This window comes from Patagioenas fasciata, chromosome 24 (assembly GCF_037038585.1).
Source record: "Patagioenas fasciata isolate bPatFas1 chromosome 24, bPatFas1.hap1, whole genome shotgun sequence".
In the NCBI taxonomy this organism is placed as follows: Eukaryota; Metazoa; Chordata; class Aves; order Columbiformes; family Columbidae; genus Patagioenas; species Patagioenas fasciata.
Genome location: NC_092543.1, coordinates 7,363,072 through 7,381,092, shown reverse-complemented (window position 1 = coordinate 7,381,092; position 18,021 = coordinate 7,363,072). Strand labels below are relative to the sequence as shown.

General features: G+C 59.7%; 2 protein-coding genes and 1 long non-coding RNA gene across 4 annotated transcripts; 1 reads left to right on the top strand and 2 right to left on the bottom strand.

Annotated features, from left to right (window-relative positions):
• On the bottom strand, positions 1-9,925 carry TMPRSS13 (transmembrane serine protease 13). 2 transcript variants are annotated; one of them, XM_065855658.2, is made up of 14 exons: positions 9,838-9,925; positions 8,722-8,835; positions 4,005-4,176; positions 3,600-3,701; positions 2,760-2,882; positions 2,547-2,676; positions 2,378-2,470; positions 2,253-2,296; positions 1,838-1,997; positions 1,558-1,730; positions 1,305-1,403; positions 1,040-1,182; positions 770-922; positions 1-662 (listed from the first exon to the last, which is right to left on the bottom strand). In XM_065855658.2, exons 2-14 carry the CDS (start codon positions 8,740-8,742, stop codon positions 648-650), a joined length of 1,428 nt encoding a protein of 475 aa, XP_065711730.1. In that variant the 5' UTR covers positions 8,743-8,835; positions 9,838-9,925; the 3' UTR covers positions 1-647. The 2 variants fall into 2 exon arrangements, with proteins under 2 accessions (XP_065711730.1, XP_065711729.1); XM_065855657.2 differs by lacking the exons at positions 8,722-8,835; positions 9,838-9,925 and having other exon boundaries at positions 4,017-4,819.
• Positions 9,926-12,806: 2,881 nt separating this feature from the next.
• Positions 12,807-17,274, top strand: IL10RA (interleukin 10 receptor subunit alpha). The gene is made up of 7 exons (XM_071798776.1): positions 12,807-12,890; positions 13,744-13,864; positions 13,988-14,166; positions 14,419-14,585; positions 14,888-15,038; positions 15,213-15,337; positions 15,460-17,274. Exons 1-7 carry the CDS (start codon positions 12,827-12,829, stop codon positions 16,444-16,446), a joined length of 1,794 nt encoding a protein of 597 aa, XP_071654877.1. The 5' UTR covers positions 12,807-12,826; the 3' UTR covers positions 16,447-17,274.
• Positions 14,155-15,771, bottom strand: LOC139825556 (uncharacterized). The gene is made up of 4 exons (XR_011735663.1): positions 15,436-15,771; positions 15,191-15,300; positions 14,323-14,634; positions 14,155-14,240 (listed from the first exon to the last, which is right to left on the bottom strand). It is a non-coding gene; the product is annotated as an uncharacterized lncRNA (long non-coding RNA).
• Positions 17,275-18,021: the final 747 nt, after the last annotated feature.

Sequence of the window (18,021 nt, the reverse complement as noted above, 5' to 3'; positions counted from 1 at the left end):
GAAGTGTGTGGGGTGGCCGGGTGCCCCAGGGCCCGTCTGCAGCTGAGCACACATGTGGGGAGAGGAGCGCAGCCTCGGCACGGGACAGCCAGCCTCTGCTCACCCCGCGGGCGCCCACATCGCCAGCCGCGGCCACCACCTGGCAGCAGCGGGAGGAGGAGATGGCTCCCGAGCCATGCACACCCCATGGCTTCCCTGCTCCTCGCTTCCACCCACAACCTCCTCTGGATGGATGGGCAGTGCCAGCAGCCCCTGGCCCGCCGAGTGTGCCACAGTCCTGCCAGGATGCGCTGACGACACCCCCATCCAGACGTGTCTATTTACAGGAGAACTGCAGACACAGGGCGAGGAGGTGGCTCCCAGCTGGCACAGCCGGCATGGGCAGCTGTCCCCTGCGCTGCTGGGCTGGGGCTGGCTGGGTATCCTGCCCAGCTACCTCCAAGCCACCCCCCTTGCACTGGGCGAGGGCAGAGTCACTTTGCAGGTGATGTATTTTCAGAGGTTGGGGGCAGTGACAGGTCCCCGGCTGCATGGACAGTCCAAAGATTGGGGGGGATCTGCTGGTAGCATCATGGGCTTGTGGCCACCAAGGGCAGGGGTCTGTGCGAGCCAGAGGGGCACAGCCCAGGCGAGTGTCCATCCCGGTCTTAGTCATTCTCGCTCTGCAAGGGAGAGGGGGGAGAGCAAGGGTGAGGTGCCAGGGGCTGGGGGGCACGAAACCACCTTATGAGTCTCCCTGCCCGAGCACAGCCCTGCCGTGCCGCCTCACCTCCATTTTACTGTATATCCAGCTGAGAAGCTTTGTCACACGTGTGTAAACACCAGGCTTGTTCTTCTGGCCGCATCCTGTCCCCCAGCTCGTCACCCCAGCCACATACCAGCGGCCGTTGTCCTCGCAGACCAAGGGCCCTCCGCTGTCACCCTGGGACAGAGGGGCAGAGCAGTGAGGAGAGGGGACAGGAGATGCCCCTCTGCTGGCACCCAAGCCCTGCTGGTGCCGTGCCACCTTGCCTGGCAGGACCGTGTCCCTCTGCCTCACCTGGCATGCATCTTTCCCTCCTTGCAGGTACCCGGCGCACATCATCCGGGGGGTCAGGTAGCCTTCATACACCTTGTCGCTGTTGCAGATCTTGTAGTCGATCAGCTTCACCTCGGCCTCCCGCAGCTTTGGGGATGTGTTATCTGCAAGGCAGGAGGAGCAAGCGCTGCGAGACACCCCTGTGAGAGCAGCCCTCGAGTTCTGCAGCAGAGTCACGCTTGCTCCTCTCAGGTGCTGCCTGCAGAGCGCCAGCATCCTTCCTCACCTTCGTTTTCCCTTGTCTTCCCAAAACCAGTGATGAAGCAGGACCTGCCAGTCTGGAACTGCTGGCCGTACATGGGGAGGCAGGCTGGGCGGACCTGAGCTGGAGGCAGACATGGTGAAAAGCAGGCAAGGAGAAAGGAATGAGTCACCCAGGAGCAAAACAGCTGCTGTAGTCATCAGCCCCGTGGCTGGGGAGCACCCAGGCTCCCTCTGTGCCCCCAAACACCAGCCCCAGTCAGGCTCAGAGACCTCACCTGAGAGCATCAGCGGCCTGGAGAGCTTCATGAGAGCAATGTCGTAGTCATCGTGATCATCGCTGTAGTTGGAGTTGATGATGACCTGGGAGACGGAGATGCCCTCTGCGTGCTGCTTCAGGTCTGAGACCCCGCTGTAGACCTTCCAGTCGTCCAGGATCTTCATGCTGTTCCTGGGTGGGGAGAGGCAGGGACAACAGGAATGAGACGCCAGCTGGGGCTGGCGCCCGCGCTGCTCCTGCAGCCTGTGCCCTGCGCCCGGGCTGGGTGCAGCACTCACATGAAGAAGCAGTGCGCTGCGGTGAGGACCCACTGCGCACCGATGATGGTGCCGCCGCAGATGTGGATCGGCCCGTACTGCACGCTGACTTGCCAGGGCCATTTGGCCACAGAGGTTTCTTTTCCTCCGATGATCCGGCCAGAAATCCTCTGTCCACAGGCTGGAGGGGAGAGCAGGGCTCAGAGAGGGGGCAAGCCCGGAGCGGGATGCACAGCATCCCCACCACCCGCAGGCACTCAGAACGTTCATCAGGGCCAGAGGGAATGAAATCTTTGTAGCTTTCTATTACCCAGGCTGTTTGCTGGAAAACGCCCTGTTTGCCCAACCCTGTGCAAAGAAAGGAGGAAAGTGCTCCCAAGCAAACGTTTGGCCCTTCCCGCCCTCGGCCACGCGCCCTGCCAGCCAGCCCCCTTACTTGTGCATCGGAGGGAGACGTACTTTCCCGTGAGACACTGCGAGCTGCCGGAGAGAAGAGGGAGGGAGCCTCAGCCCCAGCCCTGTGGCACCAGGGCAGGGGCAGAAGGTGACGCTGCCTGGTACCTGTTGAGGCTCTGCTGGATGGTGTCTCGCTCGTCGGTCACGCTGAGGCTCTTGCCGGAGAAGTGCAGGGGGATGTACTCAGTCTGTGACACACTGGGAGGGGAGAAGACAGAGGCAGTGAGGGGGGACCCCGGCAGCCAAACAGGACAACCCACTCCCAGGGAATTACTTCTGAAATCCCAGCTGCTGGCAGGTCTTTCTAGAGAAGGAATCATCCCAGGTGCTGCTGCACACTGGCAGCCACTGGCTCTCGGTGCTGGAGTAGACGTGGAGCAGGGACTCGTCGGACACGAAGCGCACTGCGGGGATGGAGCAGGGGGTCAGTGGTACTCAGAGCCCAGGTCTCCCCTCATTCCCACCGCCCTGGCTCCCCGTGCCTCACCGCAGCCCAGCTCGTCGCTCCTCTGGGAGCAGTCAACGACGCCGTCACAGCGCACAGGGCTCTGCTTGCAGCTCTCGGCAGGCTCCTTGTACACGATGCCGGTCTGCGACCGCCAGAACATAACTAGAAGCAAGTACACGCTGTGGTGAGGCCAGCGGCAGGGGCTCATCCTGGGCAAGGGTGCAGTGTCCTCCTGGACGGGATCTGGAGGAGCTCTGCCACACGCAGGGGCTCTCCCAAACACCAGGTGTGAGACTGGGAACAGATCTGCCCTTCGAGCCAAGACTGAATGGCTGGCCAGCCCGAGCATCCCCCTATGCCAGCGCAGCAGCTCAGCTGCTGCCAGCCTCCCTCACTCCACCTGCTTCTAATTTGCTCCTGCAGAAGGACTGAGCCCCACAAGTGCTTCAAGCCCACCAGCTACAGCAGCTTGAGAACCAGCAGCTAGACATCAGGCAGATTAAATTACAGTGATTCCCCCAGTGTCTGTGCTTGTTCTGCGTATGGACTGCACTGCCTGCTAAGCCTGCACCCCAGGGAGGGCGAGCCTGGGTGCTGCTGGGGGTGCCCTACCCACCAAAGCAAGCCCAGGGGAAGGAAAGTGCAGTGTGATCCCCCCGAGGGCGCAGGGAGCACAAGCAGCAGCTCTGCTTTCCCAGTGTCCACCAGATGTCAGGAACACCCAGGAAAAGGCACAACGTCTCTGCCTGCTCGCCTGCTGCCCGGGGCTTCCCTGGGGCACCTCCCCGCCCAGGTCTCCCCAGACTCTGCTGACCTCCCATCCCCTCTCCGAGGTCCCCGCTGTGAGCCCCGAGCTGGCCCAGCTAGGACCCCACTCACACAGCAGGATGAGGGCGACGAGCAGCACGATGAGGATGGAGACGCAGAAGATGAGCGCAAGCCGCCGCTGGCTCATGCAGGGAGCTCTGAACATGGAGGATCCTGGCAGCGGGGCAGACGCAGGATCAGGGGGAGCAGCCGCCTCCCCAGGGTGCCCAGACCCCACCGCCCATCAGCATGTGCCAAGAGCTCCCCAGGGATCCCATGAGAAGTGGCAGAGCAGGGCCATGCACTCCCTGCACCGCTCCTGGTGTAGCCCCCTCCCGCCATGGTCACCCGCCCCTCCATTGCCCCTCGCACCCCTCATACCCCCAGTGAAACACCAGCCTGTGGCTGAGGCCCTCCCTCCCTCCCCGGGACTGGGGCCAGGGCGGGCAGAGACCACCCTCGGCACCATCCTCTTACGTGTGCTCTCACAGGTCGTGCAGGGGGCCGGGGCCGGGCTGGACTCGGGGCTGTAGGGCTTGAAGCTGATGCCCAGGACGCTTTCTCGAGGCTGCGGAGCTCGGGCACTGAAGATGCTGCTGGCCGTGGAGGCATGGAGGCTGGGAGGGACGCTGCTGGGTGATGCCGTGGACTGTGAGCAGAGGAGATTGATACCGGCAATGACCGTTGCTCACCGGACAGTCCCCCCGCTGTCCCCTCGCTGCCCAGGCAGCCGTGAGGGCTAAGGTGACATGGAGACAAGGTCCCCGGCACGTGGCGGCTATTCCTCCAGAGTACCATGGACCTCACGGAGAGTTTACTGCTGCAGTGCCTCTTCCCAGCTGTGCCCGGTCTGGGACAGCGGCAAATCTGTCACAGAGCTTTTCCCCTTTAGGTGGCCACTGGCCAAGTTTCCCAAACCGATGGCTTGGCTCAGAGCAATCAGCCGGCCGCTTTGCCTCGCGTCAGTCACGCTGCGGCCCAGTTCCACGGGTCTAGTGCCCCAATTTATGCATCTATCCTTAATTAGCCATTTGAAAAATACAGTGCAATTTCCAGCTGTTATTTAGTAATACTTAATAATCAGTGTTTTCCAAGCCCTGAAACATCCTGCCCCCTGGAATGCTGTTCTGCATTGTGCCACTCCTAATCCGTGAATTTGCAAAAGAATATGTATTTGTTTCCTTTCCTCAAGATACATTCTCTGAGTGCTCCATCAGCTTCAATCAGCTACAGGAGCCTCTCATTTTCCTTCAGAGAGGACCTGTGTACTAAGCCCACAAATAAAGCTGTTCCCTCTGCCACTAAGATACAGCTCTGACAATAAGAAACAACTGCATGCCTTAGAGAAACTGCAAGGGTGTTGGCAGCCAGCACATGGGGCTCAAACACACCTCTCCGGAAGCCTGTTTCTGATTTTTGGCCCTGCAGCTGCTAGAGACCACATTGTCCCATAACCAGAAAACATCCCTTTCCCTACCAAGCCAACAAGCAGCACCAGGGCTGGTGCACGGCTCCGGAACGGGCAGAGCAGGAGCAGCATCAGGAGCTGCCGCCGAGTCACCCCCTTCCAGCTGGATCTTCTCTACCCTCGTGTTTCCTGCCGGGAACCGGGAGCCCTAATGAGCACATCGGGAGCCTGCTCAGGCTCATGCTTTGTAAATACGGCTGTGCCCTTCCTCACAGCGCGGTGGTGTAACTTCCTGGGCAGCATCCCGTGAGTCACGCAGCCCGGCGCGGCCACGCACGCTGCTGGCACGGGGTCTGCCTCATCCCCCCGCGGGACACCCCGGGGCACACGCCGCACCTTGAACTGCGCCTCAGGAGCTGCTCGTGGCCCGCGGGCATCAGCGGCACAGCCGGCAGGCACAGCGCCCCAGGCTCCCACCCTGGCCAGCAGCGGGGTGCGCAGGGCCACCCCCGGCACAGACCTCCTCCCGCTGCCCGGGGGAACCTTGGCACAAGCACCAACATCTCCCAGCTCTCGAGAGACACCTCCCTGCTCACCTCAGGGGACAAGGACCAAGCGAGCAGCTCCTCGGTGTCCTGTGTGCGTGGGGAGGAGCAGGGCTGCGGAGGGAGCGCTCACAGCGATGGGATGCCAGCTCCCCCAGAGTATTGCACACCCGCACTGTGAAACACCCTGGGTATCCTCAGTGCCCGTTGTTAGAAAGCGTGTGCGATCAGCAAGAGCTGCAGCACATCCTGCACTGCTGCTTTGCAGAACAAAAGCAACACACAGATACCAGGAACCCTTCCTAGGAAAATTATTTCTCCTGTCTATGCATAAATGAGGTTTTTGTAAATACCCAGACAGTATCATTTACGTTGGCATTTGTACGCTATCTCCACATGTCTGATATTTCACGTCTCCTCCTGAAAGCAAGCATAACCCTTCGGTTATCAGCTCAGCAGAATTACAATGCTGTTAAGGACAAACCTGTCCAGTGTACTACAAAACACAGCCCAGCTTCATCAGTAAGCCAGAGATGCTGGATGCTAATGCACTTCTACCTTCAGCCTACAGACATTTCAAACTAACACAAGTTCATTATAAGTGAACTGCATCACGGATCACCTTTCCCACTACAGGTTAAATTGCTCTTATTATTCCTTAGCAGGAAACACATGTCCTTTCTTCAACTTGGGTGGACCATTAGCCATTTATTTCCTTAAAAGTCTAAAGTCCAAGTATTTTCTTTTTAGGTTTATCGCAGAAGCTAACACCACTTTTACCATGGGCTTCTGGTAGCCAGCATTAACTGGTTGCTGTTGTACAGGCAGTGGAGCTGAGAACGAACAGCAGCAGCTTTACAAAGATATTTCTGCTAGGGAGCAGCAAGCGAGCTGCGACTTCTGCCCACAAAACCTTTGCTCATCCTTTGCTGGCTTTTGAGTAAAAGGCAGAGCCGGAGCGGAGCCGGGCTCACATGCGCAGCTGTGGTTTGAGCCCTTTGTTTCTCTGACGTTATCTCTGCAAAGGTCCCACCAGCCACAAGAGCTTTAAGTGCTGTTGCAGGCTGGTGTTTGAAAGCCAGGTGCGGGGAGGGGGGCACAGACAGCCCCATGCCGGGCTGATGCTCAGACAACGGGGCACAGCGGTGCTGGGGACACACAGGGGACAGGCGGACTGTACCTGTCTGCAAGACGGGCCCTTTGCTAGACCTGGCATGAGCATAAACACCACCTCACTCCTTTGCTCTGCTCGGAGGCTTTGAGCAGAGCTGGGAAAAGCACCTAAAGAGCAAACAGCAGCACCAGAGAAGCGCATCCCCTCTGCACCTGGAGCCACCACGTGCACGGCCCTCCAGCTCGGCTCCCTGCCGCAGAGAGACGGCCGCCAAACCCACACCAGCGAGGGCAGTCGCGGGGAGGGCAGCCCAGCTGGCCGGAGGCTCAGATCCACGCGGGACGGGGAAGGCGGCAGCGAAAGCAGGCAGCAGTCACCCAGTTTCGGAGTGGGAGGCACAGCGGAAGGAGTCAGGCAACACCTGGGGTGTTGCAACCAGAGCCGGGGCCCAGCCGTGTCTCGGAGGAGCAGAAGGGCATGGCAGCTACCCAAGATTTGGAGCATCGAGATGGGAGGGAAGGAGCCTGGCTTAAATAAGCTGGAGGAAGCTGCCTGAACAGGTGATCACCTTTCCCAGCTGAGCTCGGCAGCCCTTTGACTGGGGCAGGGAACCGGCTCCTTCAGCTGTTTGTGGAGCGCTGATTGTCCACAGCAGATTAGCTCAGAAAGCACACAAGGGAGACATTGTCCTCACACTCACTTGAGACAAAACCCTGCTGAGCCTGCAAAAGCCCCCATTCCCTCCCGGGACACCTGCCCTGCTCGAGTGCCGCAGCCAAACTGTGTGTCTCTGGGAGGGGACAGACCCCAGTCCCGGGGACAAACCAGGCAGGGGCTGTGGGAGGACACTGCCCAGACCCAGGTGCCGTAAAGGGGCAATGCACAGGCAATAGAAGCCCCAAAGCATGCAAGGGCCATTTTGCAAGCGCAGGTGACAAGCTGTGCTGATTGAGTCAGCCCCATCTGGCCAGGGACAGGTTGCCCTATGCCAGTGCGAGCAGCTCTCCAGGCAGAGATCAGAAAATGTTCCAGGAGGTGAGTAATCGCTGCTCAGCCCATTCCACGGATGGGCAAATGGAGGCACGGAAAGATGAAGCGACTCTCCTGCAGTTGCAAAGCCGAGGGTGGCACCTGGGACTCTTAATGGCCCATTTAATCCAAGTGACAAAGCCAAGGTGGCACAGTGGGGATGTCCAGTATTGGGTAATTGTCTCCATACGTGGGCATCCCAATTTCTGCCCTGTTTTCACCAAGATGCAGTGCTGCTGCCTGCTTACAGGGCTGCCCAGAGCCGGGTTCACACTGCAAAGCGGTGCTGGGGACAGGCTGCCCTTCCCTCCGGACCCAGACAGGATGGGGTACGAGCCCACCCTGCCCTGCCCTGGCTGCTCTGCGGCACCCACACGCCAAGGGGCAGGATGAGGGTGGCATTACAGCTGGCCCTGTCTCCCCTGGAGCCACATCCAGCCCGTCGCTGCCGGCTTCGCATGTTCCGGACATCACTGGCACAGCCGGCAGCGTTTGGCATGGTAATTACCCGCTGCCTCACCCGGGCAGGCTGAGCCCCATGCCCAGCCGGGGATGGATGTTTTCCTCATTACAGGTTGTTCGGTGAGGCCCCACAGCCGACACCGAGCAGGTCCCAGCCCAAAAAGAGTATGGAAAGAACAGCCAGGAGAGCGGCAGGGGCTGAGGCCACCATTGTGCTGCTGCTGCTGCTCCCGATGGGCTGGCAGGGGATGCCAGAGGGCTCAGGAACCTGCAGCTCCCATGGGTGCCAAGTGACACCAGCTCCTGCTGGCAGCACCAGCCCATCCGCCTGGTTCACAGATCCGCTCCAGCATGGGAAAGCGGTGGTGCTGGGGCCCTGACCCTCCTCTGCTGATGCAGGGCTCACACCAGGGATGCTGGCAGCCGCCCTCCTCCCTCCATGTGCCCAGGGGATGCTGGAGGCAGCACCCCACGGTCAGCTCACCCCAGGTCCTTCTCCCTGCTGGCAGCAACAAGCAAAGCCAACACCCCAGGGAGCAGGAGGGAGAAACCCAGCCCTCCAACAAGCCCCAAGGAAAACAGATCCATACAGCCACCGAGCCACCCCCAGAGCTGAGGGAGCTGCCCCCACCTTACCGGAGTGGTTTTACCGTCCATCGGCCGCTGCAGCGCTGGGCTGGGCTCACAGCTCCGGCACAGCCATCCTTCGCGGCGCAGCGCGAGCTCAGGTTCACAGGGACGGGGCAGGATCTGTTTGGCGAGCAGGTTCGTACGTCAGTGCCAGCGCCGGGCGCAGAGGGAAACCAGTCCAACCTGCCGCCCGGCTCCGCTGCTGCCTGTTTCCCAACTGCTCCAGGTACAGCATGCAAAACACCTGCCTCTCTGCCGGCCACCCCAGCAGGGCGATGGGGAACACTGGGCGGGGGCAGCAGGAGCCTCGGCTGTGGCCAAAGGTGCGGGAGCAGGTGCGGTGTGGCCCCGGGGTGAGCAGCATCAGCAGCATCCCAGGTGCCAAGGGTTCTGCTGGCTCCTCATCACTCTCCCAGCTGCCTGCCTGCCCAAACCCCCCATTCCCCACTGTGTCCCCACCGTGCACATCTCCCCTGCGCTAGCTGAGGGTGGGAGAGGAGAGGATGCACAGCCACGTCCAACCCCAGCAAAAGCCCTCTCCTGTGCCTCAGGTGACTGAGAAGTCCAGAATGTCCTATTTGAAGGGAAATCCTGTTTCCCTCTAGTTTCCCTAGAGGCTTTTTCACTCCTTTGCTAACGGAGCGATGTTCTTGCATTGTGCAAGGAGAAAGCACAGGTCTCCTGCATCCTCCGTGGGCATGAGCTGGGAGATGCTTTGCTTAACCCAGAACTCACATTTTGGAGAAACGAGTAAAAGCATCCAGATTAAAAGGCAAAAATCCCAGCTCCATCATGTGCTTTGTGATGCCCGGGCCCACATCCCTCAGTTCTCAACACAGAGGAGGGCAGGCCCTCTGATGTCCCTGTCCCAGGAGGCTCTGTCTGGCAGCGTGCTGCCTCCCGTGAACCCTGTCCCGACATTCCATTTTCCAGGCACATTTCTCCCGGCATTATTCATAGCATAAGTCCCTTATTCACCACCTCCCCACCCACACCTGCTCATCAGTGGAGCAGGAGATGAGCAGCTTTTGCAGCTACCCTGTGCCTCGGTGGGTGCAGGGCAGCGGGACGTGGGGCTGGCTGAGGAGTGACAGCCCCCCAGACAGCCCTGAGCTGCCTTACCCCGGTGGCTGCACAACCTGCCACATCCTCTTCTGAAAAGGGGTTCTCAGAAAGCAGCTCCAAGAATGATCGCTGGCTGGTGTTTCTGCAAAGCCACCTACAGAAAGCAAGTGACAGAACCATGTGTCTGGGCTTGACCCCAGCAACCTGATGTTAAATGTCACGCACGCATAACACCTCTCGGGTTAAGTCCTCACACTTGTTTGCTGGTTACTGCTCCTATAAGCCATACTGCACCCTCCCAGCCAGCAAATCAAGGTGCCAATAGCACACACAGCCAGAGCAGGCACCACCAGCCCAGGAGGGCTCAGTGGCTCCTCCACTCTCTGCTCAACCTCCAGGCATAAGGGAATCAGGACAGGGAAACTGTGCTCTTGCAGGCACAGCACTTTGTCCTGGGGCAGGACCAGCTCTCCAGCCCCAGGGAGGACGGTGTCAGGGTTCTCTGTGGTGCTGTCACCCTTCCCAGCGGCCCACGAGGGGCTATTCCAAGGTTGGTTGTGTCACCCCTGGGGCTTAGGGGTCCCTGGGAATCCCAGCCCCACTCCAGCCCTGCCCATGCTGAAGCTGTTGGCTTTGCTGAGGCTGCAGAGCAGCAGCTGCAGGATGTGGGCGCCGGGCAAGGGAGCAGCAGCCAGGTTTGGGGATGGAGCAAGGACATGCTTCACCCCGCAGACACGGCAGCCCGATCGCCGGGCAGGTGCCCAGGGCTAGTGGCCAGCAGGAGGGTCCCGGCAGGAGCCACACACAGGGAGCTCCCAGCTCTCGCTGCACCCCAGGCTCTGGGGAAGACGTGCTGTGCAGTTCTGACTCAGGTGATTTCCAGGTTATTAAAACCACAGCTAATCCTATTCAAAGATTAGTCAATTATTTTGAAGGTGAAAAGGAAACTCAGCAGCGTACTTGAGGGCTGGTTTGACCTATGAACTCAAAACCTCTCCTGCCAACCCTGAAAACATGGAGCTGCCCTTCGCCATGATGCTTTGGTTTTAATGCGGTGCTTCGGGTGGTCAGCAACGCCTGCTGCAAAGCTCGGCTGTGGTTATGGCCAGGTCCCCAGCCCGTGCTGGGACTGCCTTAGCACAGCATGTGGCCATGGGACACGGGACATGCAGTGTCCCATCTCAGGCCGGGAAGGCAGCTCACAAACCAGGCACTCAGCCCAATTGTCATTTCTCCTCAGCATGTTTCATTTTCCACTAAATAGCCAACCATCTTTCCCAAGCTGCTGAACCACCTCACCCACAGGACCAGCCCCACGGTTTCTTTTCCACAAAACTCCCTCCTTCCTCATTTTTGCTCCCATCGCTTTTGATTTTCACTGCTTTACATGAAACATGAGCTGTGGTTTTGTGTGGGATGGGCTGTGCCTCATCTCAGGACTCCTGGATTCAGTGGATGCCCGAACTGACTCAGGAGCTGACAGCAGTGAGAGAACAACAGCTCCCAAAGAAGAGACAATAAAGCCAAGCGGGGGTGAAGCCAGGGGGATCTGCTGCTGGAGCTGCCCTCCCTGCCCATCCCTATGGCTGTCGGTGTGGGGGAGCCTCTCCCCAGCATCACTGCCCCATGTCCATGTTCCTCATGGCCCCAATGGAGCGGAGCTGAAGCCGGCACATCCCTGGGTGCCAGGAGAGCCAGGCAGGACACCGTGCCCAAGATCCTGCCACCAGGCACTGGAGGACAGTTTGGTGGCACTGCCGGACCCAGCCTGCAGCTGGCGGATTCGCTGGTGCTCTGGCAGGGCTGCGAGATCATGGGAGCCTCTGGCTTTTAGTAGGAAGGATGAATCAGGGGAAGACTCAGTTCAGAGCCGGGGGCAAAAGCAGAAATCTCTCACTTTGGGCATTTAAGCTGGCTCTTCAAGGAGCCGCTCTGCAGCAAAGGGACCCCAGGTCCTGCGACCCTGCACACGCAGAGCGAGGGGCTGCTCTGCAGCTCTCTGAAACTGCCCAGAGCACTCTCGGTTTCTCTTGCTTTTTTTAAAATCTACATCCTTTTCACTAATTCCCCAGGGGGAAATCGCTCTTTTTCTCATGTCAAATTTCTCTCCATCACATGAGGAACTCTGGGTTTGCACAAGTCCCAGGAAATTCCTCAAGCAGGGCTTTTTCACACCCTCAACCTCCTGTTGTAGCACAGCCTGACAGAAGGCAAAGCAGAGGACTCACAGTCTGCTCTGTGGTAATTCGGGTGCTAGCACCTGAGGCCAGAGTCACCAGAAAGGCAGGACATTGCCACACAACCAGAGCCCTGCAGCCACGTGTGCTGTGGCCATACTGGGGCCCCTGGTCTTGCTGACAGCTGCTAGAGCCCTGGGGACAGCTGTACCCCCCTGCTGCACCCAGCTTCAGGGCTCGCAATGCCACCCATGTGCAGAAATGGCTGCAAGACTCGTGATAGCCCAGAGGTTGCCACTTGGCACCAGAAATGGGAAATGACAAGTTGCAGACTGAAGCAGGAGGGTACAGGCTGAGCCCAAAGGCAGGGAAAGCAAGAACCTGCTCCTGGAGCTCCGGGGCTCCCCAGGGCTGGCTATGACCTGGGTGGCTTTAGGCCCTGGCAGGACAGGGCGTTAGCCCAAGCGGACACTGCTGCTCAGTAAAATCCCTGCCACAGGTCACCCCAGCTGCTAACCCTCACCCCCTGTGTTTTTAACATCTCATTTAATAACGAAGCATCAAAGGCAGACACGTGATTTACTCCAATTTTCCCTTTCTCAGCAATGTTCAGTTTTGGTCAGAAAAGCCCCAAAAAGCTTTTCCTTTAAGGCTGCTTGTAGGAAATGCCCAGCCTGGGCTGAGCAATTAGCTGTGGGTGAGTGGGTGGACAGTACAGAAAAGTGGAAGTCGCTATACGTCTACTTTCCTCCCGCTGCACTAACGCCTCCGAGACGTCACTGAGCCAGCCCCCGGGGGAAAAACAAGCGCTCGGCAGCCTGCCGGAGCAGAGCTCAGCACCCTGCTCGCCCAGAGGATGCTGAGCCGGCATGGGCCCCTCCGCCGCAGCCCTGGCACTGTACCTGGCACTGCTCCTCGTCCAGCTCACGGACGGTAAGTCTCTCTTGCCCACCCCTTGCTGTCCTTCAGCCCCCACTCGCTGTGGCTGAGCCCCACAGCTCCGCTCCCCTCTGCGCCCCGGATCCCGGCACCGGGATGGGGACCGAGACTGGGGATGTTGGCGAGCGGAGCTGGTGTGGTTTGGAGCTGCAGCCCGGACACCTTTGCTGGCTGCTTGCAGCAGGATACGGCCACGGTTCCCTGCTCACCACTCACCTGTCTTTGCCCTTTGGGAGCCTAAAGGCTGCGTTAGTCCTCAGGTGTCAGGTGGGCTCATTCCCAGCAGCGTGGTCCATGGCGCCCTGTGGTGCGGTGAAACGCCGCGGTCACTGGCGCGGTGCTCTGCCGACAGCCGTGCTCCCCGGGCAGCGATGGGGCTCGCTGTTTGCCATCAGATGGCGGCTGCTGAGGAAACCAGCAGGGAAAGGGTGGCAGATGTTATCTATCGATGCTTGGCTGCCGGGTGACAACACTGAAATAGAAGTAGGAGGTGTGAAAAAGCCTGTTTCTTACAGAGGGTAGAAAAGCAAAACAGGAAAGGTGAATCCAGACAGAGCTGTTGGTGAAGGGCAGGGGCAGGCAGGGCTCCAGATACAGCAGGCGCCTTTCTTGGGCCACAATAGTACTGAGATCCTCTCGGCTGAGATGAGTTCCCCCCAAAAGAGAGAAAGGGAAAGAAGGGGATGAACAAACACTGAAAACATGGAAGCAGACAGACCTGGGCAATTCCCCGCGATTTCTGTGTGGGTGGGTGTGCGGTCACCGCCGAGCACCAGGGGTCAAGCTGCAGGCAAAGCCGTCGAGGACACCAGGCAGCATCACCTAACGCTCGCCGTCGGCCCCGCAGGTGAGAAGCTGGCGAGACCCAGGGACGTGCGCTTTGCTGCGGAGACGGCACATCACCTGCTGCGCTGGGTGCCGGGACACGGCGCCCCCGGCGACGTCCGCTACGAAGTGGAGCACAAAGTGTGAGTAGAGCGATGGGGCAGCCAGGGGTTTGTCCCCTGCCTGGGATCTGATACCGGCAACGGTGACAACCGAGTCCCTGTCACCTGCCCGCACCACCCTCACGCCAGGCACCTTCCCCACAGCTATGGCACAAACATCTCCTGGACAGCTGTCCCAAACTGCATGAAGATCTTGGGGTGCTCCTGCGACCTCACCTACTACACCCTGGATCCTTCTCACCGCTACTTCGCCCGGGTCAGGGCCGTGTCTGGAAACCACACATCCCCATGGGAAAGGACCAACGCCTTCTCCCCACAAGAAGGTAGGTGGGGTGTCTGCCTTCATCCCACGGCTTTGAGAATGGCAGAGGTCAGGGTGCCAAACTGCGGAGAAGAACTTCGGGACAGATGGGAGCAGGGATGTCTCTCCCCACATCATCCTGAAGGGCAGCCAGGCTGCAGGATGGGACGGGACTAACCTAGGACGGGTGGCACCAGCTGCAAGGGACAGTCACAGCTCAGTCCACTGCTGCAAACAGGAGCAAACCCTCATGTGCTCTTCCCACTGTTTCCAGCCACTCTGCGCCTGTCGGGCCAGAGCCTCTCTGTGCAGGGCAACAGCATCCGCGTGCAGCTGCAGCTGCTCCTCAGCGCCGGGAACCTCACCGTGAGGTACGACGACATACAGAGGCACGCCAGGAAGTACGGGGTGTACATCAGGAGGGCTCAGGACAACCGGACGGTGAGATGAGTTGCTGCTCTTATGCTCTTCCCACCTGCCACACGCACTGCTGCTCAAGTTAAAAACAAAAACAGTTTCTAAGTACATTCTTTTGTAAAACTGAATATTGAGGTTTCTTACAGCCACAACATTGCAGAGAGATGCCTCTGTATGTTTTACTGCAGTGGGTCCCTCAGCTCTTGTTGGGATTTTGGGTCTACCTGCTGCCAGCTGTACTGCTGAGCACCCTGGGGACATGGAGGAGGGAGGAAAGCACAGGGCTGGGGGCTCTCAGGTTCCAGCCTGCGCTCTGGTCGTTTCAGTATGAAGTGGAGTACGCTGCCCCAGAGTTCAACATCAGCAGCCTGTTCTGGAACACGGAGTACTGCCTGAGCGTGGAGCCCCGAGTGGCCAGCCGGCCCACGCGCGCCGTGCGCACCGCCGAGCAGTGCGTCACCATCGGCCAGAGGGACCGTAAGTACCGGGGCGCCAGGGAAAAGGGCGGCCAGGTGGGATGTAGATCCTCCTCAGCCTCTTGGCCCTGGAGAAACGAGGGTCTGCACCAGGGCAGCCGGTCCATGCCCCCGCTGCTGTGTGTGCCGAGGACTCTGCCTCACCCCACTCACCCAGGCATGTCCTCTCCGGCAGGGACCTCAGAGCTCGTCCTGAGCATCGTCAGCTCTTCCTTCATCACTGCGTTCCTCTTGAGCCTCCTGGGGTGTCTGCTGGTGTGCACCTACATAAAGAAACCCGTGAGACCACCGTCTGTCCTGGTAAGGCAGCCAGGCACCCTTCGTGGCCATCACAAGGGTGCAGGCTCGGGTAGCTGTTGGGAGAGACAAGCAACAAGCAGGGACACAGCAGAGCTCACTCCTTTCTTTTGTCTCCTTCCCAGAAGTCTTTCATAAAGCAGAGCTCGCTCTGGATGGAGCAGGAGTCCTCATCCTCGGGCAGCCGGGACACAGACCCTGTCCAGCAGCTGTTCCTGTGCCCAAAGGAGCCTCGGCAGGACGGTGCTCCCAATGGCAGCACCAGCACAGCCCAGCTGCCCCTGGAGAACGGCTGGCAGCTCCCAGCATGGCCTGAGGACCGCATTTGCCTGATGGGGACAGGGCCCACGGCAAGCGGCGACAGCAGCTGCACCAGCACAGACAGCGGCATCTGCCTGCAAACCTCCTCCTCGGAACTGAGCTGCTCCTCGAGCCTCGAGTCCCAGGGCTACAAGCGGCAGCTGCCGGCTGGCGATGACAGTGGCGTGGGCTTGGGGATCACCTGCCCTCGCCCCACGTACCCCCCCGGCAGCGGGACCAGCCCTGCGGAGGCCAGGCAGCCCTGCGGGGGGGAGCTCAGCACCTCCCCCAGCGCCAGCCAGGACAGCCAACAAGACATCGAGTTCCGTGGGTACCTGCAGCAGTCCAAGGGCACGGTGGAGCCAAGGCAGGACCCAGCCGAGGGGGTGCCCTTCTTGGGCTGCGCAGGATCCCCTCAGGGCCTGGGCAGCACTGACATTGTGCTGGATGTGGAGTGCTCCAAGCTGGCTGTGGCCAAAGGGTATCTGAAGCAGTCGTCTCCCGAGCACCCCTGCAGCCACACACAGGACCTTGCTCCATGGGGGAGCCCTCGGGACCCCCCTGCCTGGGACTTTTCCAGCCAGCTGGGACCCCAAGCCCCTGCTCTGCTTAGCTACGGGGCTCCAGGAGCTACCTCAGCCTCCAAAGCTGGCCCTGAGTTCCTGAAAGCTCCCTTGGACTCGAGCATCTTCAACACTGACCTCCTGGGGACGCTGCCTTTCGTCTCCAGCCTCAGCACCAACCAGCGGCTCATGCTGCAAATCAAGCCCCTGAGCCTGCTCAGCGAGGACGGCAAGGACAGCCGCTTGTGACGCACCCTGTGCTGGGGATCGGGTGCCCGCCAGCCCCGCACAACGACCCAACTACCTCTTCCAGCCACCACCCGTGGGGACCAGCTACTCCGATAAGCTACGGCCAACCCTGAATATTAATGCACGGGACTGAGCAGTGCCCCGGCCAAGACCCACCAAGAAGCACCAGTTTAGCTACTTCTGGGGCTGCTTTGGCCCCAGTCCTGCTGTGCAAGCCCCCAGCACAGCCTGCACCTTCTCTCCAGCAACTGTCTGCTGTGAAGCTAGTGAGACATGGGGATGAGGGGCTCACCCCCGCTTCCTCCAACCACAAAGCCCAAGGATGCACACCGGACATTCCCAAGGGACAATCCTGCCTTGTCTGCCCTCCCCAGCAGCCCAGTGCAGGGCTCTCAACCCCCAGGTTCAGGGCCACCCTTGGGGCCAGCCCCACGCTTCCCCTCCCCACTTCCCCCTTTACTGGTGAGCACTGGCCTCCTCCAGCTGACATCCGTGCCTCGGATGCTGTCCAAACCTTTCACAACACTGACACTGAAAGCGAAGCGCAGCCTGACGTCAGGCATCCTGCTGCTGGGAGCAGGGAGATCCCACCCTGGCCTCGCTGGGATGGAGCGAGGGACTTTCCTGACCCTACAGAGACCCCATGGCACAGACCTGCGCTGCTGGCCGCCTCTGACGCCATGCAGGGCACTGCAGCTGCCTCCTCGAGCCCTGCGCCAGCCGGGGCAGCCCTGCCCGCCCTGTAGCCCATGTTCTCCCACTGTTGCCTACAGACATTATTTATTCTATTTAATTTGTAAATACACAAAGGATGTGGTGTTATTTATTTGGTCCATTCATCCACACTGCTCTTCTAAGGTCAAGCTATGCTTTCCACTTTCGGAAACAGACGTTCCCCTGTAGCAAAGGGCAACGTGCCTTTGCCTCATGCGGGGGAGAATGTTCCCACGTCACAGCTGGGGACAAATGAGAACAGAGCTTCAGTCTCACCTGAGGACCTGGGAGCACACACCGGAGGAGCCGGGAAGGGTCTGGGGCAGCTGGTGGTGGTTTCACAGGTCTGCACTGGGACACAGCGTGTCCTGCAGGGCAGCAGCTGGCGGGGACACACCGGGGAAGGACCAGGAGCGAACAGGTCAGAACTGGGAGGTGGGGGGACGGTTTCTGTCAGAATGGAAACGACTTACTGTGGACTACATTTGACTGCTGCCAAGTCACCAGAGAGTTTTTCCAAAAGTCACCAAGTTTCTAAGAACCTTCACGGTGGGATTGTCCCATTAAAACTGTCAGTGGAAATCCAGCTCGGGGAGTACCTTTTTCCCAGGTGAAAACATGAATCACTGCAGTCGGGAGAAGGGTTGTTGATGCATTACCACGTTTCCTTCCGTTACGTCTGACGTCGCACGGGAGACGCGCTCCACGCATCACGCAGAGGGCCTGGCCACGGTGGGTACTCCGCCACCGCGGCTCCGCCGGTGCCAGCCGCATTCCTATCGCCGGGCATCCTCTGCCCTTCTGCGTCCCACATCTCTTCTGCTTCTGGCTGTTTTAGGGGACGGGGGGGGTTTCTTTCTT

What these genes read in the sequence shown, in the direction of transcription:
- IL10RA (XM_071798776.1), top strand. Translation starts at nt 12,827, where the DNA reads ATGGGCCCCTCCGCCGCAGCCCTGGCACTGTACCTGGCACTGCTCCTC. An exon ending in GGGCTCAGGACAACCGGACG is followed by an intron (nt 14,586 to 14,887) that starts GTGAGATGAGTT and finishes TGGTCGTTTCAG; the next exon opens with TATGAAGTGGAGTACGCTGC. An exon ending in CACCATCGGCCAGAGGGACC is followed by an intron (nt 15,039 to 15,212) that starts GTAAGTACCGGG and finishes CCTCTCCGGCAG; the next exon opens with GGACCTCAGAGCTCGTCCTG.
- TMPRSS13 (XM_065855658.2), bottom strand. Translation starts at nt 8,742, where the DNA reads ATGGACGGTAAAACCACTCCG. An exon ending in CACGACCTGTGAGAGCACAC is followed by an intron (nt 3,702 to 4,004) that starts GTAAGAGGATGG and finishes CCCCGCTGCCAG; the next exon opens with GATCCTCCATGTTCAGAGCT. An exon ending in CGTCTCCCTCCGATGCACAA is followed by an intron (nt 1,998 to 2,252) that starts GTAAGGGGGCTG and finishes TCTCCCCTCCAG; the next exon opens with CCTGTGGACAGAGGATTTCT.